General features: G+C 39.7%; 1 protein-coding gene across 1 annotated transcript; it reads left to right on the top strand.

The window, feature by feature from the left end:
- The first annotated feature begins 223 nt into the window (after positions 1-223).
- ptcd3 (pentatricopeptide repeat domain 3) lies at positions 224-12,113 on the top strand. The gene is made up of 23 exons (XM_069669884.1): positions 224-312; positions 900-949; positions 1,225-1,264; positions 1,405-1,450; positions 1,541-1,609; positions 2,485-2,589; positions 2,892-3,015; positions 3,153-3,256; positions 3,365-3,526; positions 3,630-3,690; positions 5,353-5,435; positions 5,741-5,885; positions 5,984-6,034; positions 6,140-6,226; positions 6,961-6,989; positions 7,881-7,987; positions 8,260-8,338; positions 9,560-9,650; positions 10,069-10,154; positions 10,272-10,417; positions 10,559-10,600; positions 11,036-11,194; positions 11,969-12,113. Exons 1-23 carry the CDS (start codon positions 224-226, stop codon positions 12,012-12,014), a joined length of 2,001 nt encoding a protein of 666 aa, XP_069525985.1. The 3' UTR covers positions 12,015-12,113.
- The last annotated feature ends 7,409 nt before the right edge of the window (positions 12,114-19,522 follow it).

Raw genomic sequence — 19,522 nt, forward strand, 5'->3', positions numbered from 1 at the left:
CTACAGGGGAGACAATTATCGAGATGAATAGCCTTTTTCAAAGAACTCAACGGATGTTATTCTTTTAAAACCATTAATCTGTTATTAAAATGTGGGCTGTTTCACGTTTAGGTGTGTAAAAAGTGTATTATTTTTTTCAATAAACAAAGTCATATTATATTGCTCTCCCCTTTTTTGAGCGATCATGGTTTCTCCCTCCCAGAAGCCTTCAGTGTGTAAAAAGATGGCGGCCCCCGTTAGGCACGTAGGGCATTATATTCAGAGAAACAGCCGACTTTTGCTAAATAACTTCGAGCAGTTATGGGGTCACAGGTAAGAAATGATTAACATTTGCGTTTTACTCCAGACTATTTTACAGAAGAAAAATGTGTTTTGTTTTGTTTTTTGCTACATGAGTCTTACCGCTGCAGCTAGCATCATTTGACAGGAGGTCATGTCTTCATGAAGCGAACGTTTACCTAAAATTTGCATTCATGCAGTAAATATTGCAAAGCACGTATCTTATATTTAAGCTGATGTGTTATACTTTAAGATAGTAATAGGGATGTCAATTTTATTCCACTTCCAAGATTAAGCTGGGCTTCTAGAAAAGGACTAATGCTGTCCTTTAGGTCTCTGCAAATCTGCTTTTCGACTATTACTGACCACTTAAAATGTTTAACATAATTAAATGAAGAGAAACATTTTACAACAAAAAAAAACGACTTCAGTCCTCTGGCAGGCCTTATTCCTTTTATAGATCAACTTGTTCTAGATACAGCATCTAATATATATATATATATATCCTATATTCTATCTATCTATTTATTTATATATAATTTTAACTTGTTGAATGAGGACTTGCCAAGAAAAACTATTGTTATTACTCAAAATGATATTACGTCACTTTTCCCCCCCAGGACTTTTGGTTGCACTCCTCTGCAACAACAAACTGCAGAAGCTATTAAAGGTAATTGTGTACTAGATGGATGCGATATCTGTCTGTCCTGTTGTTCAAGAAAATCATTTATGGCTTGTTAACCTTTAAAATAAAACTATATGACCCAAAGTAATGAAAGACTGACAAACACAGGTTATATTTGTTAACATGAAAAAATGTCTACATTTTAGGAGAAATGTACCTCCTGCTGTTAGATTCTACCCACAGAGGAGGCATGATGTTATTTAAATTGGATATATCACTTATAATGTTACAATCACACCTTTTTCTCAATGTCATTGCAGAATCAACAGAGACTATTGTCATCCCCAGGAAGAAAACATGGTATGTGTCCATTTTCACTGTAGGAGTAAGTCTTGTAGCTTCACACAGTGAATGCAACTCTGTGTAGCTTACAGTAAGAGAAAACTCAAGTAATTAAAGTTTGCATAAACTTGAAAGTGAAATAATGTGTTATTGAACAGGAATAAGGAGGCAGTGCTGGAGGCTCTGGCTGCGACTGTCAGCAGGGTGAGAGCTCCCTTACATCGTTCTGATGCTAGAGAAAATGGTGATTTTTTCAGTGTCAATGTGTAACAATTTTTTATTTTCCCCTTTAAGGATCCAACAGCATATCCCTACCAGTTCCAGGATGATCCTTACCTCAATCCCAGGACCTACCCGGAGTTTGTAAGTCAAGAACAGCGTAAACTAAATGCTAAAGTAAAATAATTTCTCATTTATCCTCAGAAGGAATGCATAATCATATCTGCAAGTAATCTGTATCGGCCAATAACGGCTCCAAAATTAACTTCCCTAAATAAACATTTCTGCTAAAGTGACCATAAAGTTGATGAGATGATGTTTTAATTATGCTCACGCAATGTTGACTTTTCAGATGGTATAATGCCATTCACTTCACACCCTGATAGAGTAGGTGGCGGTATGCACCTTTTAAAATGTAACATAAAAAATAAATATAGCATGTTTTATATTTTACTTAAGTTGAAGTGGTTTTGTTTATTTTGCTAGGCATTTGTAGGCATCTCTCTAATTAGGCGGGAAAATATGTCCATAAATCCGTGTCAGCATCAGCAATCATGGAACATATTGGCAACTGCTATCAATCAAAATCCATATTGTGTACTGCTAATCTTGACTCGTATGCGGACCTTTTGGTTGTTGTAGTTTAAACCATTGTAGTTTATAATGATCTTTTTAGAGGTTTTGTTTGGTTGTAATTTATTTAATTCATTTTGTAATTGCATTATGTGAATATGGTACAACTGTTGTGTCTTATAAATCTCCCAATATTGGCAATTTTTCAGAAGATTACTCTTATAGAACTTTGAAGTTGTAAAAACTTGAAAGTAGTCTGCTGAAGACTTGAAGACAGCAGACGTTTTAACAAAGCAGGGAATTGCGTGTGTAATTAATTACAATAATTATAGCTGAATCAGTACTCACTTTCACTCTGTGGTATTGTTGGGGTAGTATTTGGTTGAGTTACACTGTTTCACTGTGAGATATTTAACTCATTTTTCCTTGTCTCTCTCTTTCTGCAGATGCTGTTCTCTCTATCTCAGGAGTCTGGCAGAGCAGCAGCCAAATACTTTGTCAACAGTAATCCCAAGTTCTTCACCAAAGACTTTGCAGAACCACACATACCAGTAAGAAAACACACACACACACGCACACACACACATATATACTGAAACTGGAGATGGGTCCAGAGAGCGAGACATCAGGCTTGAAAAGTTCAATCCAGGATAGTTGAAGCATTTAACTCCCATAGCAAACAACTGTTAAAAACACTGCTGATGAGAGTAAAAGAAAACCAGTGAGGTTTTGGGTGTTGGGCGGCAATTTTGTTAGATTCTTAATGAATTTGCTTATTGAATATTGTGTTTGTGTGCGTGTGCGTGTGCGTGTGCGTGTGCGTGTGCGTGTGTGTGTGTGTGTGTGTGTGTAGTGTCTGATGCCAGAGACTGTGACACTGTGTCTGGAGGAGGTGAGCGAGGAAGCTCTGAAAGAACGAATCAACTTGAGGAAAGTTAAAGCTGCTGTTGACATGTATGATCAACTCCTGCAGGCTGGTGAGAACTCTCTCACACACACACACACACACACACACACATACACACACACACACACACACACACACACACACACACACACACACACACTTTAATCCTGCTTCATCAATTGAGTCTCTTCTGTTGAATTCCTCTAGGCACAGCAGTCTCTATGGAAACCACCCATGACCTGTTAGACCTCATCTGTATCTACTGTGACAGAGATCCTGTTGAAGATAAAGGACCACAGACGGAGGACACCGTGAGTCACACAACTAGGGCTGCAACCCACGATTATTTACTGCAGCACGTGATCTGCCACATTCAGTTGTATGTATGTTTACTTTTGTATGTCTCTGTGTATTTTCAGGAGGGGGCAGAGGAGGTAAAGAGAAAAAAAGGGAGGGTCCGTTGGGCGTCAGACCTCCTGAATTCCACCTGGAGAGAAAACAACAACGCAGAGAGAATCTTTAACCTGCTGCCAGAGAGAGACACACAGTGTTACTCTGCTCTGATCAGAGGCATGGTGAAGGTATGAATGATGGATTACAACGACTGGATGCTTAATGTATTGACTAGGAATTATCATGACAGTAATGTGGTAAACTTACATACGTTTGTCTGTCTCTCCGCAGCATGGAGCCTATGAAAAGGCCTTCAGTATATATACAGACATGCTCAACAACAGACTGACTGGTGAGTTGAAAGAGACAACAGGAAGAGAAAATAGCTCATAAGATGTATTCAGGCACTATTTTAAAGTAATAATCTAAAAGATTTTCATTTAAATAAATGTCTGTTAAGTCTCTATCTATCGCCGAATGAGGTAACACAATGGTGATTGAGCCTATGGCCCACTGATGAAAGCCTTTGCATTTGCAGAATTACAGACTGGGTGTCTGGTGCAAAAATCACAAGCAGCACCCAGTTAGTGACGTGTTTTCCATCACTCAGCAGTGGTTAGTGTGCCAGAGAGGGTAGGCGGAGCTAACGCAGCATTACAAAGTGGCATTTTTCTGGTCATAACAAACATAACATGACTACAGTTACAACTTCAGAAATAAGTGAAAATCCAAAGAAAAAGAAACCAATTCGACACTCAGATGAAGCAAACAGTCTAAAATAGAAAGCGACCGTCAGCCAAGGTGTGATCACATAGTTTTGCAAGAGCGCACTCCGACTCCATAGTTTAGGATACGCTCATTCGTATTTGTTTTACAGAAGCAGTTTTCTGAACACATTGGTATGTTTCTATTGGTGACAATTTGGTGTAATATGTATGTAGAAAAGAAAACGTGGAGGTCACAGATGTCTGGGACATGTGCTCCCACAATTACCAGTTATCGCCATAGATGTCGCCAAAGAAAGCGAAACTGAGAGCTTCGAGATTACAACTTTAAGGGCAATATTAGAGTGGAAATTGTTAGTTGAAGTAATGTCTTTGACATACATAGTTTCAAATAGACTAAAATGTAAAATACATTCATGATTTTGACTCTGGTTAATACAGTACACAGTATTTTGGTAAGTTGAATAAACTCTAAATTTTAAAATTGAAATATGAATATTTTAACTTGTGACAATTAAAAAGAATATATTTCTATTCAAGAAATTGTTACAGGTTTATCAGTATTGTACCTGCTGGACATAATGTGCCTATAATATTTCTTTTCACATATTTGTTACAATGGAGGTGGATACTCTGCTACTTTTAATTTACCTGAATGTTTTTAACACATAAGATGGCATACAACCACAATGTTTTTGCTGAGCAAATGACCATTGGGAGGTGCAGACAGTAAATCAACAAACAAATAAGTCCTACCATTTATAACCCCCTCCACGTGCGTATTTACAACAAATAATAATTTAAAGACCTTTTCCAGCGTCACCACGTAATCAATGTCATCATGAACACGTACAGTGTCCTTAAACTTCCACTGCACTTTCATCTTACAGCACAGGCACCACGTTTAAAGCAGCTCTGACAAAAAGTTAAAACAACAACCCTTACTATTACTTTATTTAGACTCTGGTCCCCATTGTTACTCCAAGTTCCTCGACCTTAGGGAAAGTTCCTACAGTTGAAAGGAAGAATTGATCCAACAACGTACTGAATTTGTCTTGTTTAATACATTTTGCGTTACTCTGAGTGTTAACTACATATACCACTAGAGGTTGCCAGAGGATTACATTTCAAACCCACACAGTTTCAATTTTACACAAACAATTTGACCCTTCAAATCCTGCAGACCACCAATCTATTAAAAATATTAATGGCCTGTTAGCATTTTTTACGCGCCCTGTGGAAATGTGTGTGTAGTGGAAGCAGATGACTAATCAGCCTTTTCTCTGCAGCGGACGTCCACATCTTCAATGCTCTGATCTCAGCAGCTCCAGAAGTCAGATATAAATACAATGAGAGATGGGACGTCATCACTGTAAGACTATTTTCACCCTTTCACTCAGCGCTACAGTTCGGAAGAAAAAATTGTATCATTGTAAAAAAGAAAAAAGACCCTTTCATGTTATTAAAAATTACACAGCATATGCTGTACAATTTAAAATGTAATGTCAAGAACTTGTCCCCGATGTTTCTACAATATTCATTTAAATAAGACATTATAACAATATTATAGGAATTCATTATTTAAAATATAGAAACTAAATAAAATTTGAAATAATTTAAATGTTGAACACTTTGACTCTCTTCACTATATTTTTGTGTTTCATTCTCCTTCTGCAGGAGCTCTTGAACCAGATGAGGCAACAGAAAGTTCAGCCCAACCTGCTGACCTTCAACAGTGTTCTGAAAGCTCTGAGAAGATGCGGCTCTTTGGCCAGAGCACAATCAGTACACACTCTGAATGAGATGAAGGCTGTGAGAATAGGTTAGAACACACTGACACTAACACACTGGACTAAAGTCGTTGATCAACCCAATGTATCAGTTTGTTAAAATGGATGTTGTCTGTCTTTGTTTCCTCAGCTCCCAGCCTGGCATCCTTCAACCACATCCTGGCAATCTTTTTCAAAGGAGGTAAACAATGTTTGGTGTCACATTACACCTGATCATTACCGGTATGGTGTTTGGTGCTTTTGTCTGCGTGCTGAGCTGTGTTAAGTGGTTTTGTTTCCTCTCCAGCCTCCCGCCAGGCCAACGGTGATATTTTACAGGAAGTGATGTCAGAGCTGGCAGGAACCAGCTTCACCTGCCAGGACCCAGATGATGGTATGTTGTATGTTTGTTTGTTTAGCCGAGATTATCAACCAATATGGCCTTAAGAAAAGATAGCGGTCTCTGCATATTTGTTTGGCAATATGAACACTTACAGAACTTACTACTTACGGAACATAATGTAGAAAACATTCTGAGGGGGGATATAAAAATGGTGTGATCACAGTTTGCAAGAGCGCACTCCGACTCCATAGTTTAGAATACTCTCTTTCATATTTGTTTACGGAAGCAGTTTTCTGAGTACATTTGGTTCTATTGGTAAAAATGTGGTGCAAAATGTATGCAGAAAAGGTCTACTTTCAGGGCACTGGTTTAGCTCACTTGGTCAAGCAGGCGCCCCATGTACAGAGGCTTTAGTCCTCGTTGCACTGATCGCAGGTTCGACCCCCGGTGTGCCGATCATTCTCTACTACCAACATTTCCTGTCTATCTTCAGCTGTCCTGTCAAATAAAGGCAAAAGAAAAAAAAATAATCTAAAAAGAAAGGTCTATCATCTTTTCAGCTCATAAATTCACTCTATCACCAAACATATTGGTAAATGGAGAATGTATCCCCTTTAAAATCAATATCTGTATCAGAAACCCCATACTGGTCAGGCCCTACAGTGTGTTATTAATGTTGATATTCCAAATTTGGAATTAACAATTATAAGAACCCTGACAGAGTAAAGGGTTTAATAGGCTGTGGCTCTCAACAATGACTTTGTTTCTTCTTTTTTTCTTTTCAGTTCATTTCTTCACAAGTGCAATGATAATAGTAAGTTTGTTGGTTTTTTTATACTCGTTTGGTGGGGATGCACGATATTGGATTTTTTGCCGATATCTGATATGCCGATATTTTCCAACCCTTTTTGACGATTGCCAATTTCGATACCGATATATTAGACACATGTTTTTTTCCACCTATTTCTAGAGACATCAAGTCTCCCCTGTAGTTGAATTGATATCATACCTACTCTTATTGTTGTGACCCACTGGCAGATGCAGAAATAACATAATACAGTGCTTATTAAAATGTACACATTCACTGGGCAATATAAGAAAAGTACTTAAACTTAGGTTATGTACAAAATGCCATATTTATTTGTATGTAACATTTTCTTTCAAATAAAACTGCAACATTCATACAACTTAAGACAGGCTTGGATGATGCTCTCCCTTAGACAATCCTGACAATAGCCACAACGAGGGCTACAATACCGCAGACATCTTGCATCCTTTTTGACGCTTGACGGAAGAGACCTGGTGCACACAGTGCGTGCACACACTCGCACCGAGTCAATGTCGTAGCATTACGGCAAGCATTTTTAGGGAATCATCAAGCATAAAGTGTTGTTTTATTGGCAGAAAATTCAGCAGAAAAATGACACATGTAATGATGCAGATATGTAATTTTCAAGCCATAATCTGCAGATAACGTGCCGATAATATCGTGCATCCCTATTGTTTAGTATAAATATTTATCACAGGTGTCTCTCAACTATTAAAATTCAGTTTTGGCTTGTTTCAACTGAACTGTTTATTTTAATTGATGGATAAGATATTTATTTTAACTCCTCAGACCCTAGAACATGCATGTACCAGGTGTTTCCCCATAAAATGTTAAATTGGAGCAGGTGTACATCTTTTTTCTCTCTGCCTTTAACAGTGTATGGAAGTTAAAGATCTGGAGATGGCTTATAAGGTCCAGAAACTAGTGGAAGTGAATGAGAACTGGAGGCTTATGGGAGATTCCTATCAACGGAGTATTTACTAGTAAGTACAGACATCACAACAACAAAAATCACACCCAGGATGGCAGGAAACATTTGTGAAATGCTGGAGAATTTAGGTCAACTAATAATTAACAGCATGTAAGAGCATATATTGCTGAGTCTCTCAACTAAGCCTGTCACCAGAATTCTAGTGATATTTTCTCATACAAGTGAATGGGAAAGTGTGTCCAAACTTTAGACTGGTAGTGTAGTTGTGTTTGTAAAACTCCACATTTGTTCTGTGTAACTGAAGTTCTCCTCCCTTCTCTCCAGTGGTCGCTTCTTTAGCCTGCTGTGTATGATGGAGCACATCGACGTGGTGTTGAAGTGGTACAGGCGGCTCATTCCCTCGGTTAGTATATGTCTACACCAAAATCATCATTTCTCCTGCCAATATCATGTCCTATATGACAAATCATTTTTACTGCACCACCTGCCATTATTATTGCAGCCACCTACATTATAGAAGAGTGAATGGTGTAACCATAGACTGTATTTAAGAAGTCGACACAGCCACTGTTGTGAAAGAGTTTTGAAAACTCACATTTGGCATAATGACAAAGATCATCTTGTTTTTGTTATTGGCTGACCGCCGGGGTCAGCCCTACACACAGGTCTGTATGTGACTGACTGACTGACAGTACTTTCAGAGTTGTAGAGAAAGGGGGAGTTGGGACATCACAATGGAGCATATTGGACCTCCACTGACGCGACTCTCTGTCTACGGCTCTGGACACTTTGTTTTGGGAGTAGGCGGGGCTGCTCCTCCACTGCTCGTCCACTGTCCTTGCCTACGTCCTCAGCGCGCACCTGCTTTCAAACACGTCGTAATCGGCCTCATAAGGACAGTCCTTGTAACACATTGCCCACAAAAGCGCACACTGACCTGATGTGGTCAGCCACATACAAGGTTTGACCTAGTCTTGTTTGCTTTCTCATGAGCAAGAAATTGGACAAGAGTGTGGAGGTGGGAGGAGAAGTGAGGGCTTAGATTGGACCGTAATTTGCTAAATGAACATCATGCTGTATTGAAGAAACTTGAAACTTGCAACTGAGACTTTAAAAAAATCAAGTGAGAAACAGGGCTGTTTTTAGGTAGACCTACACACACTCTGACTTCTTTTTGGAACCAGCAGTGTCTTCCCTGCTGGCCATTAGAATGACTGCAGTTTTAGGCACTATTGCACTTGCTTCATTATTTAAACCTGGAAGCTATGTCCTCTACTTACAGTATATAAAGTCTATGGGTATGATGCAGTAGGGCATTTTTTTCTTTAATATATTTCAAGGTAGTTTTAGGTCACCTTGCCTGAAGTTAATATAGCTCTTGAACTTTAAAGTAATAATCTTCAAGATTTTCATTTAAATAAATGTGTGTTAAGTCTCTATCTATCACCAAATGAGGTAACACAATGGTGATTGAGCTTACGGCCCACTGATGAAAGCCTTTGCATTCACAGTATATAGTATAATTATGGACTGGGTGTCTGGTGCGACTTTAACAGAAAAAATCTCAATCGGTGGCTAGTTAGTGACACGTTTTCTACGTGTTTATTGTGTTCTGTGTTTGCAGTTGTATTACCCAACCTACCAGGCACTGAGGGAGCTGCTGCAGGCTCTGGACACTGACAGTCGCCTGGACCTGCTGCCAACTATATGGAAAGGTGAGTTTGTAGATGGTCTTATGGTTACCAGAATCTCATATTTTTCACTCACAAAATCTGACCTCCCACTTTAGCTAGGAGAGGGCAACTTTGAAGAACAACAGTAAGAGTAAGCAAGATCTTGAAATGATCCAACTTGAGAATGTCAGAGCCACTCCCATAAACACATGAACATGCTCATAGTGACAGGACATCCGCTGCCATTCTAGTGCAACTAGCAGATTAGCTTTAGCTTGTAAAATAATCTGCACATGCACAATGTGCCTTCATACCATCCTGCAATGTCCACAGATACAGATTTATAATTTATTAGCATTTTGTTAATTTATTACAGTTGGCATGTGAAGGCATTTATAAAAACATAAAGTGCATCCCCTCCTCATTGAACTCAAAATACGGTACTCTACCTGTTTTCCAGACATCTGCACTCTGGGTCATTATAATAAGTCTGCTCTGGTGGAGGAGCTGCTCTCCCTGATGGCCAGAGACAAGCACAGTCCTGAGGTCTGTAAAGAGTGAGCATGTTGACTGCTATCTATCCCTCCTTTGTGATATAGTTTTCTATGTTTTGGACAAAGTAAAGCAAAGAAGGGGATTATATGTGTGTTCGTTTGTCTACAGGTTCAGGAGTCTTTTGCAGAATGTGCTTTGGAGGTAAAGAGCGTGTTTGACGGAGAGAAAGGCAAGCCCAGCCTGGAGTGGAGCGCCTCCCCTCTCTCAGACGTCACCTCCCTGCTGCTGCGAGCTAGCAAGACCCAACAGGCCTGGTACGAGAGACAGTTGTATATCTGTCTGACTGCCAGTCCATTTACAGGACAGCTCTTAGTCTGCCTTCACTAATGCTTACAGCCAAATGATGTTAAAGTGAAATGCATCTGACTTCTCCTCCTCTCTGTTTTTCTCTGCAGGACTATGCTAGAGCTCTTTAAATCCAAGAACAGAGTTCCAGCGTAAGTCTTTGCCTGAACTACAAACATAAGATATCATTAAATTTCTCGGTGAAACACTTTAAATGTGATAAATATAAAGTAACTACAGAGTTCCAATTTATGATATGTTAATCATTACACGCAAGAAAAGCCTTCTGATGCAAGCAGGAAAATCTTTATGACCCTCGTCCCCTAACTGGTTATTATAAGTAGTAAAATTCGGAATTGTTTTTTGTTGGCTCAAACCTTTCCAACCTGTCATGACAAGAAACTTCAACAAAAACAGTGATTATGTCACTAGCACATGGTAATAACAACATAATCAGTCATATTAGTACAAATGGTTAAGGGATCTTGATGTAACTGTTCCGACTGATAAAACGTTAAGGGAATGAAGTGTTGGCGTAAACACTCCTTTAACTAAGCTGTTCGTTTGTTTGCTGTTTGATCCTGCAGTGAAGGTCTGTTGGATGAATTCCTGTCGGCGTGTCGCAGCGAGGGATCCCCACAGATGGCAGTAGAGCTGGTTCAGATGTCTTCAGCCTTCTGTCTGTCCGCAACACCAACACTTGCAAAACGAACCCTGGCTGAGTTTGATCTGACCGAAGAACAGAGGTGAGGAGTGGAGAGTTATATTATGGGAGCATGTTTCGATGTGGGTCATGGCTGATCAACACTGACTGAAGTGAAACTGTCAGTGGCCAACTACAACATTGATTTAATCCTTAAAAGATGACAGCAGACATAAACACTAAGAATAGAAAGCATAGAACTGTACAATGAAATCTATGGATATCTAAAGAACTTTTGGCGTTGCACTTGAGGATGGTTGGTAGTCTTAAGTGGGAAGAGTTAACCAGCATTCAGTTGATATTTCGTGTGGCTTCCATCTAACTAAAAGTCAGACTTCAAATAGACCTTTTAATTCAACTGCTGCAATTAGCTGTCTAGCTTTGCCACTACAGAAAATGTTTGCCTTTCAGAAGATTCCAAAGGTTAAGAGAACATTTGTCCGTGTATTGTTACACTATATGCTGAAATTTTAAAAACCTTCCAGAGCAGAGCTGGCTGATAATATGGCAGGGCTCAGGACCTGTTAGCTCGTTGGTCAGGCCAAGGGTTGTTGGTCAGATGAATATCTTTTGAGCCATTGGGGTCAAAATATAGAAGAGCTGTTTTTCAGCAGCTCCATACTGTCTCCTGTCCTTTTTAAACACAGAGAAGCAACTTTGATAAGTAGGTTAGATTTAGTAGGTTTAGTTTTAGTTACACTGCTGGGAACAACAGAGGAAAGGTTCTAGTTGCATTTGATTTTAATACAATATGTCATGTGTCTTTTCTTTTGTTATTGCCTTTTTAAGAAACTAACTATTTTTCTGTCCCTTCCAGATCTATTTTATCTGAACTGGAGTCTGCAGGAGAGCCCTCTGAGTGAAGAAGACAATGGTGGGTGAACCACTAAGGAAACAATCTGACACATTCATCATGTACTATATCTGTTTAAAAAAAAATGTATGTCACATGAATAAAAATGTAAACGTCTCCTAATGCTTTTATTCGTGTGTAAGTCAGAGGGTGCTGTGTCTGTTCTGGAAGTAGGTCAGTTGCTCCTTTTACAGGATTATACTACAATAAGTCCTATTTTACAGTTTCCTTCCCACCACCTCTACATTACATGATTCTTTCAGTTTTCCCTTTGTGGAAACCAGGCTGTTCATTGCTACAATGAAGCAAAAAAAAAAAGAGCGTGTTAAAACCCATAAACATCTGATTCCCATTATGAATGAAATTTACAATCATGACCACTGAGGCGTTTATGGTTGTGCAGTATTGTGTACTGCATGACCATAAAGTTTGTGGTGGGAGGAGAAGACGCAGATGCAAATTTCTCTTGGTGATAGCCGTCCAGCTTCCTCTAATTACTGATAAGCTACTTCCTGCATCTGTTCACGTGCAGGAAGTCTGGAATGATGGTTTGGACAGTTCAGTTTCCCACTGTAACCTAACAGACCTCCTAAGAGGTTCAGAATGAACATACAGATACTTAGAGTGCCATTTCTCACAACATTATGACCTCTTATTATTTCTGCTCTTATGTTCTGTGTGTTTTGTTATGTGACGGTGTATGTGCATGTGCACACGGGGGTTTGCTTAAAACAAGTGTTGGTGTGTGGCTGTGCAAGCCTACACAGGTGAGTATCCAAATCAACACGCTTCTTCTCTTTGACCAATCATCAGCCAAGCTGCTGGCATGACCAAATAAGGACAAGTGGGCCAAAGTGAGCGGGGTTGGGGGGGCTTTAAGATGGGTGTGGTCTGTGGGGGGAGTGCATTGTTCTGCAAAGGACCTGCCTGAAGCCGCACTCGCACACATTTATACAAAAGTGTCGCCTTTCAAACTTAACACACAAACACTGCCTGTCTGTTCTCTTTTTACCTGCTCGAGCCTTTTCTCACCTTCTCATACATTTATAAACTGTATTACAAGCTCTCACACAACTTCTGAATTTCAGACTCCTCTAAAACAGTTTTTACATTTGATGAAGTATCCTAAATGTGTTCCACTGTTCATTCTTGAGTATTCTCAACTAAATAGGTATGGTCAGATTTTGGGTATAATGAACAGCTGTCCCTTCTATGAAAGCTAGTGCAGGTGTAGATAAGGATTATAAAAGCCCCTAACAGAACATGAAAACCTGAAATTATATGAGAAGTGTAAAGTGATCTATAACAATGGGAAGCTTGATTCGCCTGAAGAGCAAAGACCTCACTTGTGTTCGGGAAGCTTGCAAAAAACAACAGTGGAGGTGGCCAGTCACAGGCATTCCTTTCTCCCACTCCTTTATCCAACATGAATGTGCTGTACTGGAGTGGAGGCCAAACCTGTTCACAAATAGAGGATGTGATGGAACATCCTCAAATGCTTTTAATAGTTCTGACTCGTTTCTTAAAACTTGACATGAGGTTCAAATAAAGAGCAGTAAACTGTGGTTTTACAGTTAGAAAGGGCTTTTTTTTCTCATATGAAAAGTTACTTCCTATAGGGGAGGAAGAGAGGAAAAGAGGGAGGATGAGGTAAGAGGAGCTAAGAGGATGCTAGTGTTGTGAGTGGGAGGAAAGTGGGGCATTAATGACACTCTTAACTCCAACAGTTCATCTCTATATTCAGACAAAGGTTGCAAAGTGAAGATTACTAATACTGGCTTTTGGTCAAGCACCACAACATTTGTACTGAGAGCTTTTGGTCTGAATAACAACTTAAACCCAACACTTATTAACTTTCAATGCCACAATCCAATTACACCTACTGACAGAAGCTGTGGAGCCTTTGAGAGTGGAGGTATTGAGCTATTTTTCAACAGAAAGCAAACAAAACTTACTTAAGGATGCTTCACATGCATGAGGGTCTGACCCCAGCGCACAGCTTAAGGTAAAACAGAAAACTTCACTAACCACCAGGCCTTCGACTGTCACTTTATGAGTTCAATCAAGAAATATTACAAATACATGCTAATGTGGTGGAACTGGGATCACTCACCCACAATATCCTCCTAAATCACAGCTTTAGACTGAGGCAGAGAGAAAGGTCAGATTTTCCTGAATTGAGAGGGAAAAAGCACAACATCTTAACAACAGACTAATCAGCTTTCAGTGTGTTACTATATGCTCTACACCAGGGCTTCCCTAACGTTTTGGGGCCAGGGACCCCTTACAGGGGAGAACATTTTTTAAGGACCCCCTTAAAATTGTAACACCAATTAAGTATATGCATACTACTATTTGCACTCTTAGATGCCATTGAAACAATTTGTATTGTAAAACGTATCAACCTAAATACTTCAGACCTGATTCATAGTGACATAGGGTCATTTTATTCTAAATTATTGTGGACTCAACTTGACAGCACATTATACTATACTAATTGAGCTTTCTAATTTTAACTAATTGAGGCTTTTTAATTAAGCTTTGAGAAAATTAACAGCAGCAAGACTAAGCTAACGTGGGTGGGAGTAATGGACACAATATGCTTGTTTCATTGGTGCAAAAGGTCCTCATCTGTAGACATGAGGTTTTTAATGATACAGCACAATTTTGTAATTTATTCTACATTTACAATAATTTTGTCACGGACCCCCAGGTTATGGATTGCGGACCCCCAGAGGTCCTAGTACCCCACTTTGAGAACCACTGCACTACACTTACTAAATAGGATCATGGTTAATGGACTGTACTTATATATAGCGCTTTTCTAGTCTTTGCGACCACTCAAAGCTGCTTTTACACTACATATCACATTCACCCATTCACACACACATTCATACACTGATGGCAGAGGCTGCTACATAAAGTGCAAAAGTGTCAAATCACGCATCACATTCATACCCAGTGGCTATGCCACCAGGAGCAATTTGGTCCACTTCGACATGTAGCCGGAGGGGAGCTGGGATCAAACCTCCAACCTTCCGACTAATAGACGACCAACTCTACCACCCCTCACATGGATAACTTGGGGTACATGGTTAAAATTGGGGTCTAAATGCATATACATATTTAATATATGTATCCAGATCCTTTAAGCCCCGTATGTTGCGAGGTGGGGCCTCCATGTATCAGACTTGAGTCCTGGAGATCCGTGGAATCTGAATCTGAAAGTAAATATTTCGGCTCACCTCACAATAGGTAACAATTTCAGTACATACTTTGCATGTACTATTCATAGAATTGGGACACACTACTTTGAATAACATTTCGCCTTGAACTTTGACCCTCTTGCCCAAACGTGTGTAGCACAAAGTTTTAATCTTGTTGAAAAAAGGAATACTTTAGATATAAAACAGCAGTGGCTGTGACCTATCGTCCTCTGCAGAGGATTGTGGGTAAGAATAAAATGCTGGCTTGCATCCTACAAAAAGTGACCTGATGTACTTTTGACATACGTGTATTAGAACAGACCAAATCTGTTTCTGAGTGGGAGCAGGGGTATTTAAACACTGTTTTTTGTAGTTGTCCATTCAATTTTTTTCTGCAATTTTTTTTAAGTTGAATAAAAGTTGTGAGGTGAACTGTAGAATAGAGGATCAGACCACCGAGTGTGACAAGTACAAAGTCATTGTACAGGCAGTGTGTGATTCACTGTAGTGTTATGCTGCTGAGTAGTTAACCAATGTCTACCTTGGTAAACACGCCACAAACAAACATGCTGCAGTTCTATAGAATAATAACATGGAAAAGAGATTTTGCTTACAGTATCAGCTTCTGTTGTGTGTGTGTGTTTGGTTTATGAGTCATAGAAGCATGTGTTTATAGCCTTCATCACATCCTGCCAAATGTACAATGGTCAGTCTTTCAGTCTGTCTGTCTTACTCTCTCTGTCTGTGGCTCTTTCTCCCCCTATAAATCTTCCTGTCCATGTCTCTGTCACACACATAGCTGAGGGGCAGAGGAGCAGCCAACAATGGTGAATTGAATTGAATCGGCGAGTTTATGTGGCTTGTTGACATATCATTGTTATCACATGAGCCAGTCAGCTTCCAGGCCTTGTTTAGCACCCACAGACAAAACCAAGGTCCTTCTGTTACTGTGCTCACCTGGAAACACAAATCATCAACTTCAGTCTTTGTTTCACTTTAACATTTGACTTCATTCTTTTAGCCATTGAATTATTTTTGTATGCTATCTTTAAACTATTCTAATAATTAAATTTTTACATATGGAAAAGAAAGGTTTGTTCCCCAAAACAAACATTTTTATCATTCACCACATGTCTATTTCCTGGACTGATTTAATTTTATTGTTTGGTGTGCTGGGCATTGGAGTGTCCAACTAAGACAAGTCTTTACTGCGGCAGGACCTCCGTGGGGCCCCAGCCATACTGGCTCTACTGGTATGATCAAGTGGGGGGTGATCATAGCCAATCAGCAGAACTGGGCGTACGAGGTGTAATGGCTGCAGGGGTCTGCAGATCCCTCAGGTGCCTGTATTTCTTCTGTAGGGCTTCCACAGGATGTGTGTGTTCGGCCAACCCTAGGAGAGCGTGTCTGAGGAGCAATGCCAAAACAAGTCCAAGAGCTAGTGCAGAGGTGGTTGTCCTTGAGTTATCCACAGCTCTGCACTCTCTGATCTGTGCGCAGGTGGGAGATGGGAAATAACTGTAGGCTTATTGCTGGCCCACTGTCTCAGTTCAAATCCCCCACTGACCAGTATGTCCTGGAGTTTACCTACAAGGGCCTTGGCTTCCTCTTCTGATATCTAGAATGACTTGAGGGCCGCGTCTCTGATGTCCTCGCCCTCAGTGCTGTGTTCGATGATATGTTTTTGGAGAGTGAACGTGGCACAGCAGGGGGAACAGGTGGTGCCAAACGGAAGCACCCTCCATTCATAGATGTTTGGCGGCTCTTCGTGTTTCATGTCTCTCCACAGGAACCTTAGAAGGGACTGGTCCTCAGGACGAAGACGGACCTGGTGAAACATGCCGCGAATGTCACTGCTGACAGCCTCCTAAGATCTCTTCTTCCTGTTGCAACCCATATCGTCCCAGAAAGATTTCTTCTTCTGACCTTTCTTTTGTTTGTCCTCACACACTGGTTTATATACTTGTTGCCTTATTACAGCTCTCCATACTGTGCTGATTGACTTCTTCCTGACCCTCCTGTTTAGTTTGATGCACATTGCTGCCTGGTTAGACCAGAAAGAAAAAGCAATTAACTGGTAGCCTACCCTGTTGTTAACCAGACAATAAAGTACATACATGTACATGAACTGTACAATTGTCAACTCCTCATAACCCAGTACGGGCCATGTATCCAACTCTGTGCTGTTTACACAGTTAATATGACTGAACTCTGACAGGACAGTTTCCTATAGGTCAGTGTTTTGCATTAAAGTTAAACACTGTGGAAGCTCACAGGATGTTTACTGTATCCCCAAAGTTTCACTGTACTGATAATGTTGTAATTCTCTGCATTGCATCATCGCTCAAAGTTAACCTGAGCAAAATTGCTTACTTTCTGCCTTTTAAAACACTGATTGTCTTTACAATGGTAACTGCTTAATATGCTAAAAAGATCAATTATTGAATGCAACTGTTTTTGGTGTATATTAATTAGCAGATGAACACTTCCCTGAGCACTTTCTATATTTGACAGGTAATAGTCTACAAAAGAGAGAGAGGGAGGTGAACTGTATTAAAGATCCATGGCCAGATATGAAGGGAGAAGATGTGGTTATGTATTTTGTTAGGGTGCCCGACATTTCTGTTTCTCAACAATCAACAGTCATGGGAAAGATAAGTGAGAAATAGCTTGTCTGTCACTCACTCTGTGCCATGTGATGACTTGATTAACTAGTCCACTCCTTAATTGTTAAACAGAGTTGAGCTGGGTTGGGGAATTTTTCATTTGTTTGAACCTAGAGCGTTGCACTTCAGATTAAAAGTGCAAATTTTCTTTGATTTATTAAAAGGCTCTGAAGAGATGTTGGTGAATTTGACCGTGAAGTTAATATGTTTATGATGTGGTCTTTACCTTGTGATGATTACACTTTCCCCATCTTTTTTCCCCAGACACATCACTGCTGATGACTAATGTTACAATGTCAGTAATCAAGCATTGTGAAAAAGTTCATCAGAAGGCTGCAAGTTTGTGCAGGACACAACCGCTAAATCGTAACCCAACGCTGTGTCTCAGAAAGAAGGGTGGCAAACAGAAAAGTCAAGGCCTTCTGGAAAGATTTTTCCTGGGTGTCTGCCACAGAGGAGGAATTCAGACAGACAAGATTCAGCACATCACCAGAGAAAGAGAGGGGGAGAGAGAGAGAGATCTGTTAGAAGAAAGAGAGGAGAAAAAGGGGACGGACGGGAAGGAAAGGTATGAGAAGAGTAGGAATGAGACGAGGAGGAGGGAACCAGGAGGAATTCCTGCGTGTAGAGACTGGTGGCAGCAGCAGAGCTTTGACAGTTCATAGACAAAGTTACACTCACTGATAAAGCATGTTTACAGAATGAACAATCATAGTCATCTGCAGATTACTACATTTTACCTTGTCTGATAGTCATACATCTTCAAATATTAGGTTGAAGTGGTGTTTTCAATAGTAAGGGCAGTTTGTGTAGAATGTGGTAATATAACCAGCTTACATTTAAACTGCTCATACAGACCAGCGGTGTTCAAAGTTAGGACTATTTGGTCCTAGGTTTAATACATGTCCTGTAATAACATATCAAATAGCAAAAATCATATTAGATGGGGACCCTCGGCACTACATGTTATCAAATGGGGTCTTTGGTCTAATTGGGGCAGCTTAGGGGCCCTTGGTACACAAAAAGTGTGAGAACCACTGATGTAGAGAAATGAGTCACTCAAGTGGCATGTATGACTACACAGTATGTAAGCAGATAAGTTGACCTCCCACATCTGAATAACTGCAGGTATTAATCAAATATTAGCACATATGCTTCTTTATTGGCTGATGGCAGAGTTATACTGAGTTCAATGAAAATGTGTTGAAAGAGATTGCTAATGTAGGCTTTACGTATTTTGGAAGTACCAGGGTCAACTAACTCAGTTTTTCATATTCATTTTTAACAATATCAATATCAATAATATCATTTATTATAATAAACATGTGCACTACATAATAAAGCTATTGATATATTTTAAATAATAAGTACTAGACTGTTTTATTCAATTTAATGAAAGAGTCTCACAGCATTGGGGGGGAATTGTTTCAATGAATAAAATACCTTATAATCATGCACTGTGTCTGAAATAAAAGCACACCTTATAGTTATATCTAATAATGTTACTAAAGATTATTTTTGTATACAATATTTCATATATTGTATGAATTGAAAAGCAAGAGTGAACAGCTGATGAGTCAAGAACAGTCTCTAACCAAACTTTAATGAAATGGTACAAGATAGACAAATTAACAGATGAACACAAT

This window comes from Semicossyphus pulcher, unplaced genomic scaffold, assembly GCF_022749685.1.
Source record: "Semicossyphus pulcher isolate SPU_LCO1_2020_fin unplaced genomic scaffold, fSemPul1.0.p SCAF_2, whole genome shotgun sequence".
Classification (NCBI taxonomy): domain Eukaryota; kingdom Metazoa; phylum Chordata; class Actinopteri; order Labriformes; family Labridae; genus Semicossyphus; species Semicossyphus pulcher.

Bases quoted from the DNA above. Each gene is read 5' to 3' on its own strand.
- ptcd3 (XM_069669884.1), top strand. From the start codon at position 224: ATGGCGGCCCCCGTTAGGCACGTAGGGCATTATATTCAGAGAAACAGC. The intron at 8,339-9,559 runs GTTAGTATATGT...CTGTGTTTGCAG, and splicing joins ACAGGCGGCTCATTCCCTCG to TTGTATTACCCAACCTACCA. The intron at 9,651-10,068 runs GTGAGTTTGTAG...CCTGTTTTCCAG, and splicing joins GCTGCCAACTATATGGAAAG to ACATCTGCACTCTGGGTCAT.